Here is a 27,076-nt window from a genome sequence, read left to right as displayed (position 1 = left end):
TTGTGCCCAGTGGCCTCGTTGAGACCAGGATCCGTCTCTGGGCTTAACCCCTGTTATAGAGTGTGTTGACGTTCACGCTCGCTCAAGTGCGCTCTGCTGTGTTGTGCTTTGCTGGAGGCTGCGCAGCAGCTCACTGGAGCGCGCGCTGGGAGCGGGAGCGCGCGCGTGCGCGGCGCGCGGGCGAGAGATCGAGCGAGCGAGCGAGCGAGCGAGGGAATTTCAGTGGAAGCTGTTGCTGCGATAATCCCTCTCTGCCCCATGTAATTCTGGATGCAGCACAGACCCGCAGGCGCCGCGCTGACAGGAATACAGAGATCGGAGCAAATCTAGCCCGGATGAAAAGACATGGAGCGCCCTGACGACTTGCCCGGCGCAGTCACTTTGGGATGGGGGGCGCATGTACCACCCAAGGAGGTCTAAGGAGAATATGGGAATGCGACACTTATGGCTTCTTTCAGCTCAGCTTCGAAAATGAACCTCCTGGTCACTTTATGCCTGCTCCTGTGCTCCACTCTGATGGACTCAGTGAAGGGTAAGCGGTGCTTTTTTCATGTTAACCTACTTTGTTTCCTTGTTGAAGAATTTCATTAGGATGTGCACAGTGGCTTTAATGCAAACTCAGCCGGCCAGAGGTCAGTAAGAGGCGAAGCAAGCGTGGACTGTTCTCAACATGTGAGCCGTGGGCGTTTTCAGAGGCAGCTTTGCCATGGAAAGGCAAGTAGTGTATAAATAGTGAAAGGACACCTTGTGTATTGCAGCAGTAGTCCAGTACATCCCCCTCACTGACGTTAACTTCCACCATTCATCTCAACTAGGTGATGTCCACTTACTGCAGACGTCCAGTTCTACTGTGTAATATGCTCTTATCACACTGACAGGCATTAAGCAGTCCAGCATTTTAGCCTTTATCCTTGTCAGCCTGCATCTTTGGAACATTGTAGTGCTGTGGTGTATTCTGCCTTACTGATTTCATTTCAGGCTGGGTGCTGTCTCAGTGGAGACCATGTTTCATGACCCTCAATGACTCAGATTAATAGCTGAGGAATAAAAGCTTAAGCTTTTTCCCTGACCCACATTTTGGGGGAGGTAATCTGCACATAAAACAATTAAAGGTCACTAATGTCAATGACTAATAGTGTGAATCACTCAGTCATCTTTTCTGAAGTGGTTTCTGACTGTTCATTACTGAAGATTGTACAGTTGCATAACATTCGATGCACAGCAAAGATGCACTGTTTAAGTGTGTGTGTGACAGTGCTTGTTAGACAGTCACGATTATCCAGTAATTACAGCTGTATCTCTGTGACAGCCTCTGAAAAGTCCTTACTGTAGCAGTACTTCAGTAATGCTTACTAGCTGGATGTCATGTCAGTGAGCAGTTGTGCAGATGTGCCCTTGAATGTAACTTTTGTTTTGATTTCCCTTCTGTACTTCCAGACTTTCAATCTAAGCTTAGGAATATAGACTTTAGGTACAGACTATAAGTTAAAGCTAGCATCAGTTTTGCCTTTTCCAAGATTCAGTCATCACAAGGATTTCATGTGAAGCTTTAAACATGAAGTGATTGAGAGTTACACCAATAAGAACTGGGATTTAACAATATAAGAATGGATGCACTTCCTCGAAGAACATGGTTTCCCACACATATTTGATTTAATTTAAGATTAAATTTAATTAAAAAAAAAAACAAATTTGTTCACTTTGGGTTGAAACCAAATGATTTACTTCAGATTGATGAGTTATTGCAGCTTGGCCTGTTTGTAGGTACTGGATAATACGTAACCTTGCCATTCAACCGCTGTAATGAAATCAGCCTGCCTGTTTGGAGAACGTGTTTCAAATAAGTGTCAGTCATTTTCTTCTGGCCAATCCAATGGCCAGTTATCCACGTGACGAGAAAAGGCTTACTGACTCTTTCTTTCACTCATGATGCACACAACTACATAGTTTCACTCACAGGGAACTATAGAATTCAACACTAGATCATGACCAAAATTCAATTTAACATCCCAGGTAGTCATAAAATAGTACTAGATCATGGAGATTGTGAAAGAAAATTAATGTGACTCCATTTTCTTATGTATCACTACTTTTTATTTCAAATCTGCACATCAAATAATAAAAGGTCACTTATGTCACTGACTAATAATATGAATCACTGATATACTTTCTGAAGTGCAATTTGACTCTTCGTCATAAAGATTGTACAGTTGCATAACATTGGTGCAGTTTTCTGTAGTCCGGCCTAGCATGTCTAGATACTGGCTTAAATGTTTAGAAGCTGAGAATGTTTCACTTTGAGAAGACGCTGTGTCAGCAGTGTATAGGTTCCAGATTGGATAATTACATGAAACAGCTAAGTAAAGAAAAATGACTGAACTGGCAAAGTGTAATTAAAATGTAAGACTGAAATTATAATGCTATTATCCAGCTCCTGCAGCTCACAAGATAATGGAAAGCCTCCGATGCAGTGGTGCTCCTTTGTTAGCCCTGCGCTACACTTTTTAATGGTTCTTTTTTCAGCCTAAAACACCCGTTTTAACCTCCTGAGGTGTTTATTAATGAGCTGATTAGATGAATGCAGTGTGTCAGAGCAGGGAAAACACTAAAAATTTCAGGGGGACTCCATGAGCAGGACTGGGAAATGCTGCATTAGCGCATGCTTAGCTAACAGGATGCTATCATCTCACACAGCTGGCTAATCCCTCTAGATGTGTGCAGATGTCTTTAAAGTGCATACCTCTTCACTGTCACTGTGGTCAAGCTTTTGACCACAGCTCCGTGGTCCTTTCCATGAGAAATTTTATGTTTCAGAGCCAAAGGTCCTTATATTTAGCATTACGCATATGATTTTTGCTAAGTGCCCACAGAATCGCAGGACCTTGTGGCCTCGGTGTCTGAGCTGCATGTGGGGCAGCATGCAGAACCACTTGGTTGATGGAAGAAAAGCTCATGGATTAGAGAGGAGGGAAAAAAACATGAAAAAATAATCCATTCGCTGACGTCACCATGGATGAGCCAATACGGAGGAACTGGGGGATTTTGTAGGTCATTGAATTTGTGACAGATTATATTGCTTCCCACACTGAGTTCTCTTTATCACATGGGGGCTGTCTGAATGGGTCTGTACTCAAGGTGCTCTTCAAAACAGGGCTGCCTCATTTGTGTCAATTGGCATTTCAGTTTCTGAACGATGTGCCGCTCATGTTGGGGTAATATGGGGTCATCCCATTTCAATTGGGTCATTTCCTTCCTATGTCTGTTATAACAATTATGGATGTCAGCAACTGGTGGTAAGTGTCTCAACAGATACTTGCTGCTGTTTGTGTTTGGTCGGCAAGTTGTTTCATTCAGCACTGTAGGTCTGCAACAGCAGTGTAACAGTGCACGGTTGATGAAGGATTTACTAAAAACCATGTGATTACATTTAGTACACTTTAAGCTTTAAACTATTTGCGATGAATACATATGACCTTGCAATAACTGTTACGTAATGCACTAAGCTGCAGAACATCTTTTTCTAATGCATGGTCACAGATGGATGGTTGACCTATAGCTACAGAGCTCTTTTAATATCTTTCCTTAACACGTAATAAACCTGTAGGTTGCAAAATCTACTTGAGGGCATTCTCATTCAGTGACAACTTTAAATTCAGGTCTTTCTTTTCATTACTGGTCATATCTGTTATGAAATGTTTCGAAAAAAAACAATGATATATTACATTTGGGATGATTAAACCCAGTTATTTGTACTTGGTAGATAAATATTAGTTTAGCAGCCGAGCTGAGTCGGCTGGTTTTAAACCGCATGAAATATTGATTAGATCACTTAGAAAATCTCAGCCGTTCAGCAGTGAGTGCTTTCAACCTCTGTATAAACTGGGGTTTGCATCATTTTTATCATCAGAAATGTATTTGTCCATCTCTGGGGTTCCAACTGAACTTCTTATCATCATGTGTGATTTATTACTCTCAAACTTCAGTCAACCTTTTTTTAACCATGTACACTATATGTCCAAAAGAGACACCTTCTCATCCAACATTTCTTCTGAATCCAAGGGTATTAACCGGGAGTTTTTCCCCCTTTGCTGCACAAACAGTCTCTACTCTTCACTAGATTTTGGAAGATTGCTGTGAGGATTTGATTGCATTCAGCCACAAGAGCATTAGTGAGGTCAGGTACTGATGTTGGGTGATTAGTGTCAGATACACCACTCCAACTCATCCCAGAGATATTGGATAGAGCTCCATCACTCCAGAGAATGCGGTTCTACTGCTCCACAGACCAATGCTGGGGGGCTTTATCCTGAGGCTCATGTACAGCTGCTGCAGAGCATGTGAGTCTATTGAAAATGCTTTTCTGTGGTGAGTACACAAGCTGTGTATGCTGACCCAAACACCTGTGTCAGCAATGGGTGCCCCTTAAAAGTCATAAATTAGAAGGGCTGTATACTTTTGGGCATATAGTGTGTCGTAAAACATATCGAAGTTTGATTGCTTATTAATTAAGCTCAAAATTGTAAGATTATATTAATCATGCAACCTTTGTTATTTGGTAAAATGCAATCTGGGCTGCTAAAGGTTCAGCATGTGATCTTTCTTCTGTCCCGCAGGGTATTTAACAGTCACCATTGAGCCTCTACCCCCCGTGGTCATGGGCGATACAGTGACTTTGAAGTGCAATTTCAGAACTGACGGCAACCTGAGAGAAATAGTGTGGTTTCGGGTGAGTGGGCTCAATCTCTGCATTCACCCCCATCAATAATACTGGTTTGTTAAACTGGCAGTAGTTAATTTCTTGCATAAGTATTTTAGCCCTTGCCCCCATCCCCCCCTACTTTTTGATACAGTATAAGTGGAAAGGCGAGTAAAATATGAAAATATATGCAGGATTAAGAGTTCATGGTTCAGTGGTTCTAGGACAAGCCTTTTTCATTTTGGGATCTTTTTTTGGCATGCTGTGCCACAGCCTTGACAGATGAGTTTCCAGATACAGCATTCAATTACAGCGCATTAGCAGCAGGCCAAAAACTATTTCGTCTTTCATGATGTGATGACATTTTTAATAAAACTCTGTCACTTCATTTGCTGAACACCAGAGCGGTTCCGTTTTATTAATTACTCAGTAAAGCGTAAATCGCAGCCGATCTCTCCGCTTGACTCAAGCACAAACTTCCGCTTGATTGGAAAGGGTCCAGAGATCTCTACTTCTCGAACCCTTTTCACCAATTAAAATTGCGATGAAAGTTTCACGGAAGCATTTCAGTTGACATATTGATAGGTTTGTTAATTACTTCCCACCCACATGGTTATAGTATCCATTTCTGAGTAACTCTTTAATGTTTTTTGTAGGTTACAGAGGGTGGTAGTTCTAAGCAGAAGATATTTACTTATGATGCCATGTACAATACCAATTTCTCTCACATGGAGGATTTTCGCAGAAGAGAAGACCTTGTTTACCAGTCAACTGTGAGGTAAAGGTCACGTCCAGCTGAGTCGTGGCTTACATTTGATATTACCTGTTGGGTTCCTGTCAGAATGTACCATGGCACATTAATGCGATCTATTCAGAATGAATTCTCTCATTCTCTGTGTTGTAACTAGGCTCCCTGAGGTTCAAATGGAAGACAACGGGCCGTATGAATGTCACGTGGGGATCTACGACAGGGCGTCCAGAGACAAGGTGGTCTTAGCATCTGGAAGCATAACACTTGCTGTTATGTGTAGGTTCCAGTCCTGTTTACATAGACCACTATCACCTCCAATGTTAGTGCTCTTCCACCTGGGATAAGCTGGGCAGTGCGCTTTGGCTAAGATCAGTTTATCTGTAATTGGTTCTTTCCTGTACTTTCGCTGCCTTCATGTGCTAGTTGGAAGATATTACTTCCCACTTGTGCAGTCGGAATTACGAGTATGAGTTCAAGTGCTTTTGTTGTCGTTGTGGTTCATTCTCACCGGCATCTTGGGAAAATCGTACTTTGATTCTGTAATGCACCTAGATAACAGATTAAAATGACGTGCGCAAACAACCATTAACGGTTGCACTGTTAAAAATAAAGAATTATGCACCATCCAATAGTCAAACTGTCCTCTGCCATGTTGAAAGGTTGCACGTCACCTCGACTCAGGAACTCGGGTATCAAACTTCCAAATCGGGAACTCCAAGTTGGGAATTCCGATAGCATGTGAAGGCAGCATTAGAATTGGGATTCTTCTCACACAGCCTATGCGGATGAAAGACTGGGGGTTAGACCATATTCAGTTCACTATATCATTTATCCTCTGTGGATGATGTCTAATGCTGATCAATTTTAATGCTTTAATTTTAAATGAATCAGTGACTTAATGAAATGTTTGTTTAGTCCATGCACTAAAGCAATTTAACATAATGCTACTGTCTCTTAGCATTATGCTAAAACCTAATGCTAGGAGAGAGAGTAGATAATGCTTTTCCTAAATGAGCAGCAGCTCTAAAAGCAGTACAAGCTTTTTTTTGCCTTGTTTTTGAGCTACCTATTAGCCTGTGGGTCTCAGGGGGAACTCAAAAGCATGTTAAGCCAACTGCTCTAGCTTGCTTTGATTAATTGAGTGAGTAACTCTCCAGAGGAGAGCATGCTGTGACATGAAGAGCGAGATGTGTGCAGAAGCTCTTGTAGTGATCTGCTAAGCACTGATATACGTCAAAATCGTCAGGGTTAGATGCTGAAAAAGGATTATGCTAACATGCTGAACATAGTTAGAAGGTAATGATGAGCCTGGTTTCTTACATTAGAGTTTTGGTGAGCAGATTGCTGTGAGGTCTGGCATTGAACATGGCTGTGGGCTCTTCTAATGAACCTTTTGAACTTCCTCTGTGAACTATCTTTGGCCTTAAGGATGCTCCAGAGCTGTATCCTCTCTCTGACCTTCTGCATGATTTGATACACTAATGAATACAACCGACTTTTTCCCTCTCAGCACCTCCGAAATCCATCTCTGTAATTGCGGCAGACCAACCGACACGATTCAATCGCTACGAGGCCCAAAACTTCACACTCGTGTGCATCGTGACGGGAGGAAAGCCCGCGCCTGTGGTCAGTTGGTGATTTATTATTGTGATAATGAAAATTCCTCACGTGTGAGCTGATGACCTCAGAAGCACTACAAATGTTTTAGATTCACTGAAATAACCACTTAAACCCTAAGGAACCGTATGTGGGCCCACATTTCAGTTCCTTACTCTGAAAACTTATAACAACTTATAACTTATACATAATATTTATTGAATAATGCATAGTTGTTCTTAAAGGGAATTCCACTGAAGTGCATAATTTAATGGTTGAGATGTAGACAAAGTCATTCAGAGTGGTTTGATGTGAAATGGTTAATTGTAGAGAAACCTATTGACTTATAGCCATTGTATATACTATCCGAAATAACCATTGAACCTACGTGTGTCTTCTTAGTTTTTACATGTAAAGTTGAAAGTGGTAATGGTGTCAAATCTGAAGTTTTTTGTGGACTATTTTGCCTTGTAACACACTGGAAATATCACTCTGCCATAAAAAAATACATTTTAGTCCAAAAGCTTTTCTCAAAACTATCATAAAACAATGTCTTAACCATCAGGCAACACATTTGTAACCATTTCCTATAATAACTGTGTTGTAGCTTTGGGAGTAAAGTAAGTCTTTGGACGTCTGGTTCCTATCACTGACACTGTAAACAATTCTGCCTCTGTACGTTGAATGACTACTATGAATGACCTTCTTTACATCTTAATGATTGAATTATGTAGAGATTTTGAAAAATTTTTGATTTTTCTGTAGCCAACTACCAGATTCAACATTTATTGCCCTAAATCTATAAAACCCCTTTGTACAATTGTATTCTTTCATGCGTAAATCTTTAAAAATCTTTCATGAAAGAAAAAGAGGACACACTTTGGGAGCTTCATTTGCCAGTGGGCTTAAAGGCTGAATAATAAACCTGCAGTTTAAAGGATTAACAAGGGCTTGCTATACTATTTAACTGTAGCTACATATTTAATTGTGAGTTATGCAATGAATTACTTTTAATTTTGTTCCTGCTGTGCTCCCGCAGCCTTTTTCTGTTTGTCGGAAGCAATGACAAAAACATTGCAAACATGTAAATGTTACATTCAAAACATGTACATGTTTTTTCTCTGAAACAAGCCGATGCACATAACAGTAATGATTCACTAATTCAAATCCAATTAAACATCTCCTCTTCTGCTTCCAAAGACAAACACTAAATCGATTGAAAGTTCAGAATCCGCACTGTTGGCTGAATTTCTCTACTTGTTTCAACGAATTATGAATGAGAAATAATTAATATCACATTTCACCACTCTTTTGTTAATTAACCTTTTTATGTTTTCATCTCTTATTCACCCTCCCTTGCTGTGGTTCCTTCTCTCTCAGGTGTACTTTAAGCGGGACGGTGAGCTAATTGAGGTGGTCCCTTCTGACAAACCCCGCGAGGCAGCTGAGAGCCGAGGCTTGTTTTCAGCCAAAGAAAGCAGGCCTCTGATCAGCCGGGACCTGGACGACACTAAGCTGCAGAAGTCCCTGTCTCTCCTCGAGCCAGATGTGGAGCCAGTGCGGCTGGACAATGTCCGGCCCCATCAGAGCAATACCCCGGGAGCCCTTGGCCAAGAAGGTCCCCGGCCTACCACTGAGATCATCCCAGAGACTGTGGTCAGCCGGGAGTTTCCACGCTGGGTGCTGAGCTCCAGCCCGCTTTACTACTTTAACCACACGCAGACGGAGTTCAGCGATGGCACCATGGAGGTGCAGGCCATGCTCACCTGGCACCTAAACCCGCAGCTGGACAACGACGCCCTCTTCAGCTGTGAAGTTAAACATCCTGCCCTCTCCATGCCCATGCAGGCCGAAGTTACACTTTGTGAGTATGAAAAGTTACACAACTTTAAACCAAGCAGGTGTTTCCAAATCTGATCTTGGATATCTACTGTCCTGTAGAGTTTAGTTCCAACCCTGATCTTTTAGGCTAATAACTCTACCAAACATCTCTCTGGCAGTACATTTAAAGTCCCAATATCCCCTTTAAACTCTGCCACCAGAATAGTTTGACATATACATGTCAAAATTGTGCATAATAGGATGTATCAGCATGTGGAATTGGAAATTTCTGTGTGGGGCCGTGTTTTCAGCCACCATATAAAGGAAGGGTGATGCTGCCTTTATTGTTGGATGCACTGCGATACTTTCTGAGTGAATACACATGTGCATTCTGAGTGAAATACAGACCACTTAGGGCTTATTTTTGATATGTGTCATCAGAGTAACAATAAAAGATGAACAAACTGTTAGGTATACTCCTATTCGAATAGTAATCTGATATGCATGAAACAATCTGACATGTAATGCATTAAAATTACTTGACTCAAATATGTACATCATTTCCACATTTTGTCCAAGAGTCGTGGTCAATTTATTCAAGAACTAAAGCCAGCCTCTATCACAAACCACTGAAAGACTGTGAAAGAGGTAACAGTTAAAAAGTTGCTGATGACATAAATGAACCAAACTACAACAAACACATAATTTGTTCTGAGAAACATTTGGATGTGTTGTCACAAAGGATTTAAAGATTGGCTTTGGACTTGCATTCAGATGTAAATTGTGAATTTCCCCACTGTGGGACCAATAAAGGATTATCTTATCTTAATTGAAAAGTATGGATTTTAGCCAGCGTTGAATCCAGACTGGAACTCCATGGACTCTCGACAGAAACAGAAAACTCGATCTGAGGTAGGCTGCGTATAATAACTGAGGTAAATTTGTTTACCTAAGCTGCCTTTATAGACTTCACTGTGCATTCCCTTTCTTATTGTAGCTGTAGTCATCTCTGTTCTGTCGCTTCAGTGTGAATCGGGTTGCTTCTGAGTAAACTTTGAAAATGTAAATGCATCACAACACCCAGCCATATAAAAATATATAGTCTGTTCCAGCCCCTACTTTGGCTAGTTTTGTATTCCCAGTTGGTAAGACTGCCTTTTCTGTTGTGAATTTGAAGGAGATAGAGCTTTTATTTGTTGTGTGTGAGTGTGTGAGTGAGTGTGCGGGAGCTTGAAGGAGTTGAGTGAGTGGGTAGGTTTCTGTTGTGTTTGTGTATGAGTCTGAAAGGATGATTCTTGGGAGCTGGGTCCTCTCTCTGTTTGATACACGACCAAAGACATCAGTGGTCTGTTTTTTCCTCACTTTTTTCTTTGAAATGGCTTTGACAGTAAAAAATATATTTTAAACCTCAAATATGATGCAACCCCTTCTGACCTTAAAAAATAGTCAAATGTGACACACAGTTTTGTTTCTTTTTTTCATTAGTTGAAGTATTGGGAACAATTGTGAAATACATTTTATTAATGTGAAACTGTAAATTCAGTACATCACTTTTTTTCGGTGATGATCTATCTTGGCTCTTTATTCTTGTTTTTTTCTGTTCAAATCTGTTGGTTACTACTCCATGTGTTACTGCTGATCCAGATAAATCCAGATCAAGGCCTTTAAGAGCACCTGAATATTAGAGGCTGGTGCACTGCACTTAAACTCTCCAGGATAAAAGATCCCCAGGACCAGAGATGGGCACTAAAGTATGTGTCAGCAGCCAGTTTGTTCATTTTTTCTTTGTATCTCACTTTCCTAAGCTGCTCCAAAGGGACCTAAACTCTCCATGACTCCAAGCAGAGCAAAAGTGGGAGATACAGTTCGCATCAGTGTGGAGGGATTCCAAGTGGGAACAAAGGGGGTAAGATCATAAGACGCTTCTAAAGATAAATGCCACATTGAAGATGGATGACATTTAAGCGTGTCTCATAGAGCTGGTACCATTTGCAATATTTTTGACATTTTAATCTGAAATCCTATTGGTATCAATTGGTTAACTCTCCTGGCATAGTTTAAATAATTGCTACATTTCATTTCTTGGACTACTGCCTTGGTGTTTTTAAGTATAGCTGGAAGCAATGGGAGGCTTCTGGAATTTAAATTAGGATTCTTATATGAGCAATGTATGCATACTTAAAATAATGAATATTACCAAAGGCACTGTGGTACTGTGAGTGAACATTAATTTCCTTTAAATCTCTCCTCTTTTCAGGCATTTAGTGTCATGTAATAAATAATACATTTGAATAAATCAGCTTTAATGTTACACTAATCCTGAGTAACAGTCTATTGCGGGGGTATCCAGTCCTGATCCCGGAGGGTGGGAATCCAGCACAGTTTGGTGATTTTTCCTGCTCAAACACACCAACAAAACATGGTGATTGATAAGTGAATTAAATCAGGTGAATGTGAGCAGAACACTTACCAAACCGTGCTGGACAAAAGCCCTTCAGGACCTGAGCTGGAGACCGCTGATCTATTGCAATGTAGTTTTAGGTTTTCTTAATTATGTTAACATTTTAATTAAGACGCCACTTCTTTGCTGTCATAATTACATGCCTTACATATTAGGGTCATAGTATTATTAATAAGTGCTTTCAAGTCAGTTCTGGCTCAGACTTGGCAACCATAGATAGTGTTTCTTCAGAATGTCCTGTCTTCTGTTTGGGTCTTCAGGCTTCCTAATGGCTTGTTCATATCTCTGATTGTGTCCATCCATCTTGTTGGTGGTCATCCTCTTTCTCTTTTACCTTCACCTCCTCCAAGCATTATAGCCTTTTCCAATGAATTGGTACTTGTCATATGTCCAAAAGAGTTTGGTTGCTTGATCAAGAATCCATTTGTTTTCTTTGCCATCCAAGGTAATCCCAAAAGCCTTCACCAGCACCAAAGTTCAAAGCCATTATTATTTGTCTTGTCTTGCTTTTTTACTGTCCAGCTTTACATCCATAAAGAACTGCAGAAAAGACCACAGCATGGACAGTTCTGATCTTTGTTTGTAGAAATACATTATATTTGTAGCTCTTTTCAAGCTCCTTCATCCTTGTTGGATGCTGGATTCTCTGTTGTTAATAACTGATCCAGATTTAAGCAAAAGCTATCCACCACTTTTACATCTTCACCATCAATGGTAAATTTAATGAGCTGAAGTCCCATTTATTCACACTGTTCTTTAACTTTCCTCATAAGGGCCTTCAGATCTTCCTAATTTTCCCCTGTGAGTCTCGTTTCATCTGCATATCAGAAGTTATTGATGTTTCTTCCACCTTGAATCTTGCTCATCCTCCTTCAGTCCAGTTCCCTCATGTGTTAAGCATACTGCTTGAACGAGTATGGAGATATGGGCACCCTTGTCCTACGCCTGTGGAATGATGTGGAACCAGTCTCTTTCTCAGTTTTCTGACTGGCTTGTTTGTCAGTGTAAAGGTTCCTTATTATAACTAAGCAATGCTCTGGTACATCCATTTTCCAGAAGACATTCCATAATTTAACAAGCTCAGCACAGTCAAAAGTCCTTATCAAGTAACACTAAATCATAAGACTTAAGATGAATAACAATAAAATGCTGAATTTTAAGGGCTTAATGTTCTAAAAGGTATTTCTTTGTGGTTGTGTGCTGCAGAATGAGGTGTTTCCTGAGCCTCTGTTCACATGGACACGTGTCGGGGGGCTGCTGCTGGATGGCAGTGCTGAGAGGGAAGGGAAGGTTCTGATTTTGGAGAGAGTTCCTGCAGAGCTCAACGGTTCCATGTACCGCTGCACTGCAGAGAACCCACTGGGCTCCACTAACACACATACACGCCTCATAGTGTTCGGTCAGTATTAAACATCCACACACACACACACACCTCATAATGTTCTATTAAATACTTACACACACCTCACATTCAGATAGAAGCTAAGTCATTTCTTAAAAACCATCACACTGAAACTTGTCTTTCTGTCTGAACAGAAAACCCAAGAATAAAGAAAGAGACACTGCAGTTTAATGGTAAGCTATGAAAACGTCACGACTGAAGCCAAACACCTAAGATAATAATGAATAGGTCAGATCTCCATTGTGGTGGTAAACAATTTTGAGCTCAAAAAAAGACTAAACCACAGAAGGTTGTCTGTCTTGTTCTATTCCTAAATTAACCAACAAAAACAACAATAATTCTTCAATTTGAATTTTTATTTTAGTGATCCTTAGTTATGTTGTGCATGAAAAACAGCATGTCATGGAAGTGATTTCACAGACGCTGAAATATTGTTTATATGTGAAACAACTTTGATGCTTGCTATTCAGTTTAAATTGCATTCAATTGCATTAAAATATATTTCTCGCTGCTGTCGGAACAAAACCTCCAAAAAGGTAACATTACAGGACAAGAAAAAACGCTCTTAACATTTAATGGAAGTAAATAGAGAAATACATTTTTTCAAGTAATTTTGGACAATTTCTGTTCGTCTGTTCATCATGAAATTTTGACAAAACATAAAGGGCAACTGCCTTTTTCAAACTAGGTCGAAAATAATAATAAAAAAAAAATCTATCGCTGCTGTAGGGACAAAACCTCGTATCTCTCTCTCTCTCTCTCTCTCTCTCTCTCTCTCTCTCTCTTTCTCTCTCTCTCTCTCTTTCTATATATATATATATATATATATATATCATATATATATACATTCATACATTCATATATATATATATATATATGAATGTATGAATCATCACTCAGGAACAAAGACTAAGTCTGAAAAGTTTACAGTTATTTGGCTAGTTAATTTGGCTAAAATGATGACAGTCTCATATGTCAGTTTGTGCCAGTTACCAAATAAAACATTAAGTGATAACAACACGAATAACAACATGCTATATTTGTCATTTTCTACTTTCGGTGTGACTTTAAAAGTGGCAGTGGAACAAAATTTACCATAGTCATTTTTTCAGTGGTGTTACAGATTTACGGACGTTTTAGAGTTTAATTAGATGTCAACATTCTTATCTCGTTGTCACCACAGTGGTAGAATGACCCTAATATTGAATTCATGTTACTATACCATAGCGACCACCTAGCAACACTGTAATAAACAATAAACAATGTTGCATGACCATGACTCAGACCATATGTGTTTAACAATGTAATCTGTTCATGAATATTCTGTGGCTTTCAGTTGCTGACTCTGGTGGGGAGCTGTTTGGTCCCATGTTTATGATGCTGCTGCTATCAGTGACCCTGGAGTTCACATGAACAGACTGAGATGCGACTCACTCCTGTTCTCTCCCTGACAGCTTCGGCTCTGCAGTCACCTTCTCTCTCTCTCTCTCTCTCTCTCTCTCTCTCTCTCTCTCTCTCTCAGCTCTGCACTGTTCATAACACAGGTGAAATAAATAGACAAGAAAAAAGACCAAATGTGCTCTGGTTCAGCCACGGTTCACTTTCACATCATGTACCGCACATCTTTCCGAAAATCATCACTTGCCTTGGCTTTGCACGCATTTCTTTTGAAGTGTCCATCTGATTAAGTATGTTCTGAATGAAAGACGTCCTTATCATACAGAATTTTATCTACATGCACTGAAAATGCCGTGATGCTAAGCTGTTTACTGCCACGTTTTATTTCTTTTTTGTTGCTGTTGTTTAAAGGGGAATTCCACCAATCTTTCTAAAGTTCTGTATAGTTCAATCATTAAAAAGTCGATCAGAGTGGTTTGGTGTTCTAGAGGAACTTGCAGAGTCAGAAATGTTCACAGTGGTGGTGACTGGAAGCAGATGTCTGAAGATTAAAGCTACATCACAAGTTGTTACCTGAAACGTTATTACCTGAGACATTGTTTTACTGTAGTTTTGCAGTAAGCTTTTGGCCTAAAGTGTGTTTTTAAAACCCCATTTCCCGGGGGAGAGGTACATGCAGGCTTTGTCAGGCCAAACGATCCCCAAAGAAAACGTTTTTTTTCATGTTTACCACCATATTTACATCAGTAAATAGAATGTCTATATCTGTGTTGTAGACATTGCGACCCCTGGTTCCTATCACCACCACTGTGAAGTGAATATGAGTCACTATGTTTCTCTACAATTTCACACCAAACCCCTCTGAAGGACTACATCTCAATGATGACATCTCAGTTATGCAGTAAGTGGAATTCCCCTTTACCATTTTCAAGTCCATGTGCCACATCTCACCAGTAGGTGGCGGTGGAGACTTCACAACGAGAGAAGCGTGTCAAAAAGAGTCCTACAAAAAGCAGCCTGAGTGGAGTGCTGTGTGGTTTTGGTCAGTTATGTAATGCATTAGAGACCTATTTCTAGTAAGGCAGATAACAAACAGAGTACTTTCTCTTCATATAAAGTGTTAGCGAGAGGATTTTATACCTTGCTTTTTTTCTTTCTGTAGAAAGTCCTACGAACTGTGATATTTTGTATCGCGAGAAGCAAAAGACGACAATAAAAGCTCTGCTATTTAATCGCAACCCTCTGCAGTGGTGTTTGTTCAAGGCTACTGGTTTTAAAACCTGGAGGTTACGCAGGCAGATGTACTTGTGTCTCAGTAGCTGAGCCTCATATGGACAATAAACACGGATCCACTTGCTTGAAACGTGTGCGTGTCTGCGGGTGGAGTAAATACTCTTCCCAAACACTCAGAGTGGGCTTCTAAGAGTGGGTCAGGAAAGTCAGGTTAGCTTCTGACAGGCTGGGCTGTGCTGAATAAATTGACTCTGGTCAGGCAGCGTCCAAGTATATGAGTCTGATGCTGAGGCAGGACGTGCCTCATTCAGACCGCGTGTACCTGAGAGAACCGCTGCCGCTAACGAGGCACACCTGAACTGGTGGAAATGTGAGTTTGGCTCTCCGCTTTATATCGAGGAGCGCTCAGACCAGGAGGGTCCAGCCACACCAGCAAGGCTGCGTGAAACTTCCAGAGGAGGCTGAGCAGCATTGGCGCACACGCGCGCTCGCACACGCACACGCACTCTCTCCCTCTGGACTTCAGCAGCTCTCCTGCGCTTCTCCAGCAGTGGGTACACTCGCTCGTCATGATGGATCTAAGGCTGTGGGGATGCGCGCTCCTTTTCCCCCTCCAGATTTTGCTGTGCGTCCTGAAGGCAGCCGTGCGCTTTTTGCTGCCCCCGAGGCGCAAAGACCTGGGGACTGATGTGGTGCTGATCACCGGAGGTGGCAGAGGAATTGGCCGTCACCTGGCCAAAGAGTTTGCCAAGCAAGGAGCCAGAAAGGTACCACAGACTTCACAGCTCTAGGCTACCTGCGTGCCGATTTAGGACGCGCGGTTACGCGTAATTTATGGCTGCGTTTAGATGAGTGGACAGTGCATGGGCATCTGCAGGCAGGTCTGACTATATTTTCATCCTTTTTCCTCTTTTATCAGATCAGATTCCTCAGTGTAGTTCAGATCACCAAATCCTGGGTTTGTGTTGATGTCACTTAGTACTATTGTAGCTTCTGTCAACTCAGTGAGAGTTGATGAGATCTTTGACTTTATTAAAGGTGGATCAGTCAATCATTTTCATAGTGAGGGTAATTCACGTGTCCTTTCCACGCAAATCACTTTTTACAGTGTGGGCAAGAGGAAACTTTATTTATTATTAGTACAATTTGAAAACATCGTTTTTGCTCTTTAGGCAAATGCCTCATCAGTAACAGTGACTCTCATCATTTCTCAGTGCCATCACGTCTTATTCGAACTCGAGCCTCCTATCTTATCTCTGTAGTCCATAACCCTGCACGACGCCTGAAATATTAGGTTAGGTAATGTTGCATGGGATATGCCATTTCAAGGACATTGAAACGATTGTGCAGCAGTTACTATACAGTACATTAAATGCCCTATGATCATTTTTTAGCACTGGAGTTAAAGGCTGTAGTGATTTGGCAGATTTAACCCCAGATTGTCCATTAAAGGAATAGTTCGCTTAGAAATGCCAGTGTTCTCTTATTTTTCCCCTTATAGGAATAATGCAGTCAGAAATACCAGCGTTCCCCCATTTTCACCTTAAAGGGAAAGTTTACTCAGAAATACCAGCGTTCCCCCATTTTCACCTTAAAGGGAAAGTTTACTCAGAAATGCCAGTGTTCCCCCATTTTCACCCTTTAAAGGATTAGTTAACTCAGAAATGCCAGTTATCCCCCAATTTCACTATTTTAAAGGAATAGTTCACTCAGAAATGCCAGTGTTCCCTAATATTTCCCCTTAAAGGAATAGTTCACTCAGAAATGCCAGTCTTCCCACATTTTCAACCTTTAAAGGAATAGTTCACTAAGAAATGCCAGTGTTCCCTAATATTCCCTCTTAAAGAGATAATTCACTCAGAAATGCTAGTGTTCCCCCCATTTTCCCTCTTAAAGGAATAGTTCACTCATAAATGCCAGTGTTCCCACATTTTCACCCTTTAAAGGAATAGTTCACTTGGAAACGCCAGTGATCCCCCAGTTTCCCTATTTTAAAGGAATAGTTCACTTAGAAATGCCAATGTTCCCCCAATTTCTCCTTAAAGGAGTAGTTCAATCAGAAATGCCAGTCTTCCCCCATTTCCCCCCTCAAAGGAATAGTTCAGTCAGAACTGCTTATGTTCTCAAATTTTTCCCCTTAAAGAAATTGTTTGGTCAGAAATGCTAATGTAGCTAACAGTGAATGGAACTGAATAGCCAACAATTAGCATGATGCAAATGACATCATGCTAATTGATAGTTACTAGCTTCCATTCATAGTTAGCCTTATTGGTTTATTTGTGTGAACTACTCCTTTAAGCACAAAGCCTCTATATTGTGGTTTTTGGTTTTCCAAGTGATGGCACTAGTTAAATGTCTCCAGCCAGCAGAGGTTGGATTGAACCGCCGCTGCCCCCGAACGCAGAGTCACTTGTGTTTCATGCGCCTCCTCGGATTCTCCTCTGCGGGCACACAAACACAGGTGTTTCCTAAGCCTTTCTGCCTTTACAAATGCCCAACAATGGAGTGCTGACAGACAACACTGACTGTTTTGTTGAGCTTAAATGATCTATGACTTTTTAACCTCCGCACTCATACTTCCCTGTGTTGTATGGGGAAAAATCATAGAACAAAGCAAAGTTCAACACATTATCACCACAGTTTTTTGGCAGAACAGTCAAAAATTCAACTTATAAACATCACTGACCCCTTTCTGAAATAGAAAGACTAGGGAAGTTAATATCATTTAAGCATAAAGGTTTTCACTGAGATCAATGGGAGACCTGCTCTACTTTAGGAGCATGTGTGTGTGTGTGTGTGTGTGTGTGTGTGAGGAGTGCATGATTGTGGGTGTAGGTGTGTGCATCTGTGTGTGAATGGATTGCATGCAGGTGGTGCAGTAGGCGAAAAAGCACCTTACAGATTGGTTACCACAACCAAGTTCATTGGCAGGTCAGCCAGCTTTAGTAGAGTGGGGCTGATGATGTCATCAGTGTTATTGTGCAGGCTTCTCACTCCCAGAGGAAAAGACTCAAATGGAAAGCCAAAAGAGTTGAGTGAGTGAGCAAATATGTGTGTGTGTGTGTGTGTGTGTGTGTGTGCGTTTGTGTGTGTGTGTGTGTAAGCCAAGCTAAGCAAGCATACAAAAGTCAGAAAGGCCATAAGTGTCAGCTCCTCTCCTTTGACCCATTGTTCACTGCAACATAATAAAAAATGTTTGTATGTGCTGTAAACTGCTTGTTCTTTTCTGCCCTTATAAATATATTTAACACTTGTATACTTGTACAGTCTGTCCAGCCTTCATTTCTCTAACCTCCAGTCTAAATGGCCATTAAGTACAAGGTATTTATTTTTCTGCATCAGAAAACGCAGAAAACCTATATTTAACTTAACAGGTTTAATATCATTTCAAGATCTGCAGGGAATTTTTTACATACCTCCAAAGTTCAGTTTTAGAAGTTGATTGTATTTTCTGCTTCTCACAATCCAAGTAATCCAAACACATTCAATGATGTTGAGGTCTGGACTCTGGGGAGGTCAGTTCATTGTTCCAAGACCATCAGTAGCAGTTTGATGTGCAAATTTTCTTCTTTTTTGTCTATTTCATTTTCTCAGTAACAGCTTCTTCACAGCTACACATCCTTACAGACTCGTAGTGTTGCGTTGTCATCAGATAGTGGAAGAAAGGACAGAAACTTTGGTGGATTTTTTCAGATCTGAAGTAAGATTGGAGGCTGATTTTCTCCTCTCTCTCAAAGATGAAATCTTTAAGTACTGCTTATCTCTTGGTGACAGGTTTAGTGGTCTAAGAGGACTTGCACTGTTGTTTGGAGTCCCATGTGAACTGTTTCTTTTAAATTCTTTTAAAATCCAGTTTTGGAAACTGTTTTTTCACTTATTTCTTCACCTTCCTTATGCAGTGGAATATAATTTCCTTAGAAATTTCCTCCTGAAAAATAAATAACTTGCACTTTATGGTTGTTTTCATCAGAAAGTAAATGAATTGTGACTTTTGCACAATACTGTATAATATTACACAAGTTAAACCTTATAATTCATTTCATTTTAATTCAATTTATTGTAAAGAGCACTTTTTATACAACAAATGTTGTCACAAAGCAGGTTTAAATATATCAGGTCTGAGCCCCTATTGAGCAAACTGAGGGAGACAGAGGTGGGAAAAACTCTCTAAGAGACTGAAAAAGAAACACTGTGAGTAACCAGTGCTCAAAAAGAGGAGCCCATCCTCCTCTGACACCTTTCTACAAGGGTGTAAAATATACAGAGTGGTGGATAACATGTTAGGTAAGTGTTAAGCAAGTGACCCAGAATCAAAGCGGATACATCAAACAAGTGGGTTTTCTTATTCGACTGTTATCAGTACTGATATAAATCTGCTTTATGAGCAGAAAAAACACCCACAATGCAACAGTGTGTACCTGCAGTGATAGAAGAAAGAGGAAGTCCTGCAGTATGTAAATGGTAGAGCCTGGGGGTAAAGGTGTAGAGCCAGGATAGCCTCCATGCTCCCAGCTGGGCATTGGCCCAGGCCTGACCCCAGCAGCACTGCCTTAATGAGGGGAACACAGGCTGCCCCCTCCGCTTGTCCTCCAGCGGCCCTGCTGCTTGAACTTTTCCTGATAATGGGACGCTCTCTGCCTGCTGATTGTGACACTGGTTGGGCACGAGTCAGGAGGCAGATCATTCAGCAGTTGAGAGTGCACACCTGTCGCCTGCTTATCCTAGTGCTCTCTCTCTCTCTCTCTCTCTCTCTCTCTCTCTCTCTCTCTCTCCTCTCCTCTCTCTCTCTTCCTCCTCTTTCTCTCTCTCTCTCTCTCTCTCTCTCTTTCTCTACCTCTGTCTCGCTCACAGATATTAAGCAGACAAAATAGGGTTCACCGGGCGACTGAACCGTGTAATGCCTCTGAGCGTGCGTGTGAGTGTCTGTGTGTTTGTGTGTGAGTGAGAGAGATGAAGACGGACGGGGTGAGGGAGGAGGACTCATTCTTGCGCTTACCTCTCTCTGACCCCCACCGAATGACAGATCTAATAGCCAGTGAGTAGAGTGGCCTACGCAGGCTGACCCTGTCTGCTATCACTCTCACTGGCTCTCCCGCAGCCTCTTGCAGAAAGATATGGGAATACATCACTGCGTTTCCCAAAGGGAACTCCAGTGCTTTGTTTGTGTAATGATGTTTGGCCATTTCAGTGACTGTCGGATGTTCTGTGCTGCATTAATCATTAACCTGCAAGTGCCTTCAACCAGTTCCACTCTTGGAAATAATGGTTTCTAAAGGGTTCTTGGCCCAGGTATGCAGTATACAGACCTCAAGTCCAGAAAGCAGTGGTTAGTAAAGTCTGTTTAACCTGTAATATTTTGAAAACAGTACAAAACATATTTGAAGTTTTACCTTTTGGACTTGTTTTAGGTTGTTTTTCATAAATATATGCTTATTCCCAATTTGATGCCTGGAACATGTTTTCAATGAAGTTGGGGCAGGAAGATGTTTACCACTGTGTTACATGACCTTCTCTTTTAATAACAATTAATCGTCATTTTGGGACTGAAGACACCAATTGATCTAGGTTTGAAAACAGATTTTTTTGTGGCCATTCTTCCCTTATACAAGTGTGTAACCACATTTCCAAAGGGAGACAATTCTGGACTGCAGACAGGCCAGTCTAGCACCTTTACTCTCTGATTATGCAGCCATGCTCTTGTAGCACGTGCAGATTGTGGCTTGGCGCTGTCACATTGAAAGATGTCCTTGAAAAAGACGGCGTTTAGAAGGCAGCATATGTTGCTCCACAATATGTATACATTTACAGTGTTAATAGTATAATGGGCACTAATACACCCGTGCACTAATTCACCCATACCATGACAGGATTTTGAACTTTACGCTGGTAACAATTTGGATGGTGCTCTTCTTCTCTGGCCTGGAAAACATAACGTCCATTATTTCCATGAAAAATCAGGAAGGCTCATATTCCTCACTTCTATATCCTAAAAGAATGAATTTTTTCATGCTTTCAATATAGTTACTGAAAAATATGCTTTAGGATGTGGATGTCCACACGATTTAAGAAGTTATTTGCTACTAATTCATCACATCAGGTGTGTTAGAGCCTGGAAAACACCAATATGTGCAGGGTAGATGTACTCCATGACCAAGATTGGGAATGAATGACCTAGCAGAGGTTTCTGGATGTTCCTTTTTGATTTTGTTGTCCACTAACAGCTTCTCCTCTTCCTTCTCCTCCCTCAGGTGATCCTCTGGGGCCGCACGGAGAAGTGTCTGAGAGAGACATGTGAGGAGATAACCATGACAGGGACAGAATGCCACTACTTTGTGTGTGATGTGGGGAACAGAGAGGAGGTGTACCAGCAGGCCAAGGTGGTGAGGGAAAAGGTAACATAAAACTGACAATGTTTGCACAATACTCAGAACACTTCCAAGGATCCAGAGCAGAATATGTTTTCAGTGTATGAAACTATTATATCTCATATCCACTGTTGTCCATTGACAATGAACGTGCTTTACAAAGGCTAAACGTCTAAAGGTAACAACACCTGAAGCCACAATCGGAACAAGACAGTCTCCGATTTGACGTGCAGTAAAGCTGAAGGAGGGGAATGAAATTTATAGGCTAAGCTGCTGGCATGAAAACCAATAACATCAGAGCCCTGGAGGAATGTTTCAAAGCTCTGCTGGCTTAATTTACTCTGTAATTTTAACAATAGGATCAAAAACCTCAACTTGGCTGGCAAAGTGAATACACTAAGGAACGAGCTACAACTTAAAGGAGTAGTCTTCAAGAATAAATGTAAACCAAGTGGCTTTAAAACTCATAGAGTGTGGCTCTGAGCTGTGCTTTGAAATGGATCCAGTTCAAACGGAATGTTTTGGATTCTTTTATAGGTTGGCGATGTTACCATTCTGGTGAATAATGCAGCAGTGGTTCATGGGAAAAGCCTGATGAACAGCGATGATGATGCACTTCTGAAAACACAGCACATCAATGCACTCGGCCAGTTCTGGGTAAGTAAGAGCCCAGCGCTCTGGTTCATTTTCTTCCCTCTAAGGAATACAAGAGTATCGTCCCACAGTAACCTTCCCCTGAACCCTACAATTGCACACGGCTTTCTTTGTGGATTTCAAAACATTCTTACTTACATAAACACTTCCAAGTCATTTGGCATGCTATCTGTTTTGGAATATTCCCTCATAATTAATCGATGTTGTTGCCAGGAGAGGAAAAAGTCTGCTTTAAACTTTGCATTCCTCACATAAAACAATCAGAGGCTCTTGCATAGAAGTTCTAAAACAACAAAAGCAGTCAGGATGACTGGCTGCTCTTCAAAGGACCTTCTAGAAGTTCATTTGCCACAAAGAATAGAAGTCGAATCTTTATCGAAGTAATGTTTCAAAGAAATTTGATTGAATATATAGGTCCAACAGTGGTCACATTGAGAGCAAATTCAAAGTGGATTATAATCAGAGGAGGCATTCAGATGTTTTAGATATATGTCTAGTAAACGGTGCCGGAGGTGGTAGTACTTTGTTGTGCTCCTAACTTGAAACACATGGAGGTTTTTGGCAGAGGAGCCTTTGATATGTTGAGGCATGGCAAGGCCAGTGGATAGATGTAATAATAGTAGTTCGCAGTCATTAATCCTCTGACTTGAGATCAAACGGCAAATGTGGGCCAAAATTCAAACATCTGCTAAATCAATCAAAGTCTTCTAGTTGGACACATGATTTTCACTTATGGGATTCCATGGCCTTGCTACAGTCCTCATCACTTTTGTGCTGAAGCTTTTCTTCTTGTTATTGGAAATTCCTTAAGCTAGTCAGGGGAATAGCAGTGAAAAGTAGAACAATGCAGAATGTGTCCCGTCTCTCCTCCCCACAGACCACGAAAGCTTTCCTTCCTCGGATGCTGGAGCTGTGCCATGGCCACGTGGTGTGCATCAACTCCATCCTCTCGCTTTCTTCCATCCCTGGAGCTATCGACTACTGCACGTCCAAAGCCTCGGCCTACGCCTTTATGGAGAGTCTTACTCTGGGCCTGCTGGACTGCCCAGGAGTGGACTGCACCACAATATTGCCCTTCCACACGGACACAGAAATGTTCCAGGGCATGCGTGTCAGGTAGTGCACTGTGATCAGGGTATGAGTTAGGACTGGTAGATCTAGTAGTTGTAGATCTAGCTGCATCTACACTGAACTGGAAGTGCCTGTACGCATGCATAAATATGCATATAGGAAATAATGAAAGCAGACTGTATGAGGCTTGTTCTTTCTTTCCTTTGTCAGGTTCCCTCAGCTCTTTCCTCCTCTGAATCCTGAGATGGTGGCTCAGAGAACTGTAGATGCAGTCAGGACCAACACTGCCTTTGTTGTTCTACCGTGGACGATGCACTTTCTCGTTGCCCTAAAGAGGTCAGTATTTCTAATACTAATGTAGAGTTTCTCTGTTAAAAATTCTCTTAATATTATAGGATATATCAGTATGTAAGTATATATAGTATACTATATATGTCGGTATGTATAGCATCACTTTAACACAGTTTTCTTCTCATTCCGAATGTAATCAATCAACCAAGATAATTTCGGTGGCTGATGTTTACTTCTTTAGTTTTGCGCTGGAGTTATGAGGCTAATGTAGCTTTTACGTCACCACCAGCACTTTTTACTGATGGGCAGTGTTCGTAATAACAATTAAAAAATAAATAACAATTGACACAAACCTATATAGCCATTTATAGTGTTAATTGTCTATACCTGCTGGTGAAATGACGTCAAAATGAACAAAAGCAGCTTTCCTGATGTCACTAGATGGAATAAGCTTTCATAAAAGTTCCTGTAGGTTTATGTCCATTGTTATGAAAGGCTTATGTAGTTGTTTTATGAATGCTGCCCTTCAGTAAAGTGTTACCTTGCCTCAAACTCCTATTAAGTTGTTAAAGTTACACTGTGTAAGATTTGGGGATTTGGAGACACCTCTGGTGAAAATATGTAATTGCATGAAACATGCAGAAGAACATTTTGCAATTTGGAGCACTTGCAATAGAATAAATCTGATGATTGTGATATTTTGCCACAGCATTCGAAGTTACGGACTTGTCTTCCGAGGAAATCAGTGAATTATCTGTCCATCATATCTTCGTCAGTATAATGCTGTTTTTGAGCCTGTGCGTCTGGGGCTAATATATAAAGATGTATGATGTGGTACAAGAACTCCCACAAAATCTGACCCATCACATCTGACTTTAAATTACTTTTAAATTAATATTTCAGGCTTTATAGAGGGACTCGCAGCAGCCCTCCATATTTAAGCATGTTTAGCTCAGTAACACTGCTTCTTCCAGCTGAACAAAGAATGTACACACTGCAGCTTGAAGTAATCTCAAACAAACCTTTTGGTTAGCTGAAACGATCATACAGCCCTTTTGAATGTTTTTTATTCTTAGTCAAGCTGATTCGGTGTTTCCATCTTTGTATGCATCTGTGCTTCTTTGCTATGAACTGACTGCCTTATGAAAGCTTTAGAAAGTGTCTTTCCACTCTATAATAATTATAATTTCTTGCTTTGGTCCTCAGCCTTCTGCCACAATGTGCTCTGGAGGAAATTCACAAGTTTGCAGGAAGCTACACCTGCATGAACACATTCAAGGGACGGACATAAAGAGCTGACCGCAGGGAAGGATGGAATGTGAAAAATTTTGTTCAACAAACTTATCAAGCAATGCAAGCACTCGGTCCCTGGAACGACAAAACAAGCTGTAGCAAAAGAATTCAGGATCACAGGGATACGGTGTATCACAGTGGCTTGTTTATCCAGCATATTTTTGTCAATGGGTGTAGCATGGACTGATCATTTGTAGTTGCTTGTGCTGGTAATATTGATGTGTTAGTCTGAATGGCTCGCAGGTTTGCTGGTTAGAGCGCTCCTCGGACTTGGTGAGAATACTGGAGTAGACTCTTTAACCAATAGAGAAACCGGTCAGGGGAACATATCTATAAGGTTTTCAATAAGGATGTTAAACCCTCATACAGATACTGTGGATGTAGCGCACATTCTGTAGACTCTTACTAATTTTAAATGCTTTTTTTGTAATTTAAGACAATGCAAGTTCTTTCTCCAACTCATTTTCAGTAAATCCAATGTATCCACCTCAATATTCATGTCAACACTGAATAAACAGTATTTGATATTAAAATAATGCCGGCCAATGTTATTCCGTGTGCGTTCATGTGGGTTAGAAAACAGGGAAATGTATGTCCCTGGCAGTGAGCTTGTTCTTTCTCAGCCAAAACTCACAGGCATTTCATGGTCAGCATTCCTCCACCACGGGCCAGCCAATCATGAGCTCATAGCGCTCGAGGTAGGGTTGTCAAAACACAGGCTCTACTTAACAGGAAAGCACGCTGCAGAGGGTCAGCCACTGGAGGGCTAATGGAGGGATTTCAGTGGGTTTGCTCAAATAATCAAGGGTTGCCTGCATCGTTTTCAGCTTTGTCAAATGTGTTTCCGTATCCAACTGTTATAAATGTTCACCCTTAAGAAAGTTAGATCCCTTAGAAGGTAAAGCACATTAAAATAACCCTGCTTCACCCCCGCATTAGTCATTTTGGACTTGAGATCAGAGGCTGGTGCCACATAAAATACAACCTGGACGCTGAGTACAGGCAGCTGCTGTCTTTCCCTAATAGCATGCCAGTTGTAAAACTGTTCTCTACATCTCAATCATTGCAAAACACCAAACTGATAAATTCTGGGCTATAACTCAAGCTATATGACTGATTTGAAAAATGCTGTGACAGTTTAATGTTGCATTTAGTATAAACAAACTAACACAAGTCCTCAGATTTCACTCGGAGGGAAATTTTCTCTGATTTTTCTTGGCATCTTGCAGCCTATTTATTCAACTGCTTGGGACACCAAGATTAAGCGAGCGGTTCAACTCAATTCAAAACTAAACCTTGGATCTCGGTGTGGCCGACACTGCCAGTGGAAATTTCTCAGATTGGGATCATGACATAAAACTGTGTCATGGCCTGCACGTGTGTTGGAGAAGTCAGCTCAAATCTCATGGGGCGAGTTCAGAGCAAGGTTAGCCAAATAGTAGATAAATGTGAGGAGGCTGTTGGACGGACAGCTCACCCTGTGCTGAACCCTTCGGCCAGCAAATAGAACAGCTTCATTGGACTCAGCACAGGTGGAAAAAAGGGACTGTAATAGCTCTCCTGGGGCACGTCATACTTCACGTCCTCATCATAGAACATATATAACCTACATAATCCTAAATGTTAGGGCTTGGCATGAAGCTTCAGAGAAATACATATTCTTAAAGAGGAATTTTTATTTCTGCATAATTCAATCATTAGGAATCATAAGCAAAGTGTGATGTGATATGAAACGTTCCATTCTAGAGAAACTTAGGAGTCAGAATTGTTCACAGTGGTGTGAGAGGATGTCTGAAGTGTTTAATACCTCTAAAAGTTACCTCACTAGAATGTATTACACAGAATGGATAATAATCATTGCCCAGTGCCTTAGACATTGTTTTATAATAGTTTTGAGATAAAGTTTTGGCATAAAATACATTTTTTTCCATTAATGTAGAAACTGGCAAAATAATCCACTCCCCCAAATACCCCAAAATGTATATTTTCAGATTTGCAATTGTTTTACTATTATTAACATTACATATCTGTCCAAATAAACCAA

The 27,076-nt window shown here is 41.0% G+C and overlaps 2 protein-coding genes across 3 annotated transcripts; both read left to right on the top strand.

Annotated features, from left to right (window-relative positions):
- The first annotated feature begins 211 nt into the window (after positions 1-211).
- igsf21b (immunoglobin superfamily, member 21b) lies at positions 212-14,491 on the top strand. Its single transcript, XM_036591604.1, has 10 exons — positions 212-532; positions 4,614-4,726; positions 5,353-5,474; positions 5,605-5,723; positions 6,958-7,073; positions 8,424-8,907; positions 10,670-10,770; positions 12,532-12,724; positions 12,862-12,900; positions 14,064-14,491. The coding sequence occupies exons 1-10, from the start codon at positions 445-447 to the stop codon at positions 14,138-14,140; spliced, it is 1,452 nt and encodes a 483-aa protein (XP_036447497.1). The 5' UTR covers positions 212-444; the 3' UTR covers positions 14,141-14,491.
- A 400-nt stretch (positions 14,492-14,891) lies between these two features.
- Positions 14,892-25,565, top strand: dhrs3a (dehydrogenase/reductase (SDR family) member 3a). Of its 2 annotated transcripts, none has more exons than XM_036592357.1 (6): positions 14,892-16,125; positions 21,607-21,750; positions 22,261-22,380; positions 23,255-23,493; positions 23,659-23,784; positions 24,946-25,565. In XM_036592357.1, the coding sequence occupies exons 1-6, from the start codon at positions 15,928-15,930 to the stop codon at positions 25,028-25,030; spliced, it is 912 nt and encodes a 303-aa protein (XP_036448250.1). In that variant the 5' UTR covers positions 14,892-15,927; the 3' UTR covers positions 25,031-25,565. The 2 variants fall into 2 exon arrangements, with proteins under 2 accessions (XP_036448250.1, XP_036448251.1); XM_036592358.1 differs by lacking the exon at positions 14,892-16,125 and adding an exon at positions 20,228-20,684.
- Positions 25,566-27,076: the final 1,511 nt, after the last annotated feature.

This window comes from Colossoma macropomum, unplaced genomic scaffold, assembly GCF_904425465.1.
Source record: "Colossoma macropomum unplaced genomic scaffold, Colossoma_macropomum, whole genome shotgun sequence".
NCBI classification, from domain to species: domain Eukaryota; kingdom Metazoa; phylum Chordata; class Actinopteri; order Characiformes; family Serrasalmidae; genus Colossoma; species Colossoma macropomum.
Note: the sequence above shows the minus strand (reverse complement) of the source record. Positions and strands in the feature narration are given on the sequence as shown.

Excerpts from the sequence above, each read along its gene's own strand:
- igsf21b (XM_036591604.1), top strand. The coding sequence starts at position 445 with ATGGCTTCTTTCAGCTCAGCTTCGAAAATGAACCTCCTGGTCACTTTA. Across the intron at positions 5,475-5,604 it reads GTTTACCAGTCAACTGTGAG|GCTCCCTGAGGTTCAAATGG; the intron begins GTAAAGGTCACG and ends TGTTGTAACTAG. Across the intron at positions 8,908-10,669 it reads GCAGGCCGAAGTTACACTTT|CTGCTCCAAAGGGACCTAAA; the intron begins GTGAGTATGAAA and ends CACTTTCCTAAG.
- dhrs3a (XM_036592357.1), top strand. The coding sequence starts at position 15,928 with ATGATGGATCTAAGGCTGTGGGGATGCGCGCTCCTTTTCCCCCTCCAG. Across the intron at positions 16,126-21,606 it reads CCAAGCAAGGAGCCAGAAAG|GTGATCCTCTGGGGCCGCAC; the intron begins GTACCACAGACT and ends CTCCTCCCTCAG. Across the intron at positions 23,785-24,945 it reads TTTCTCGTTGCCCTAAAGAG|CCTTCTGCCACAATGTGCTC; the intron begins GTCAGTATTTCT and ends TTTGGTCCTCAG.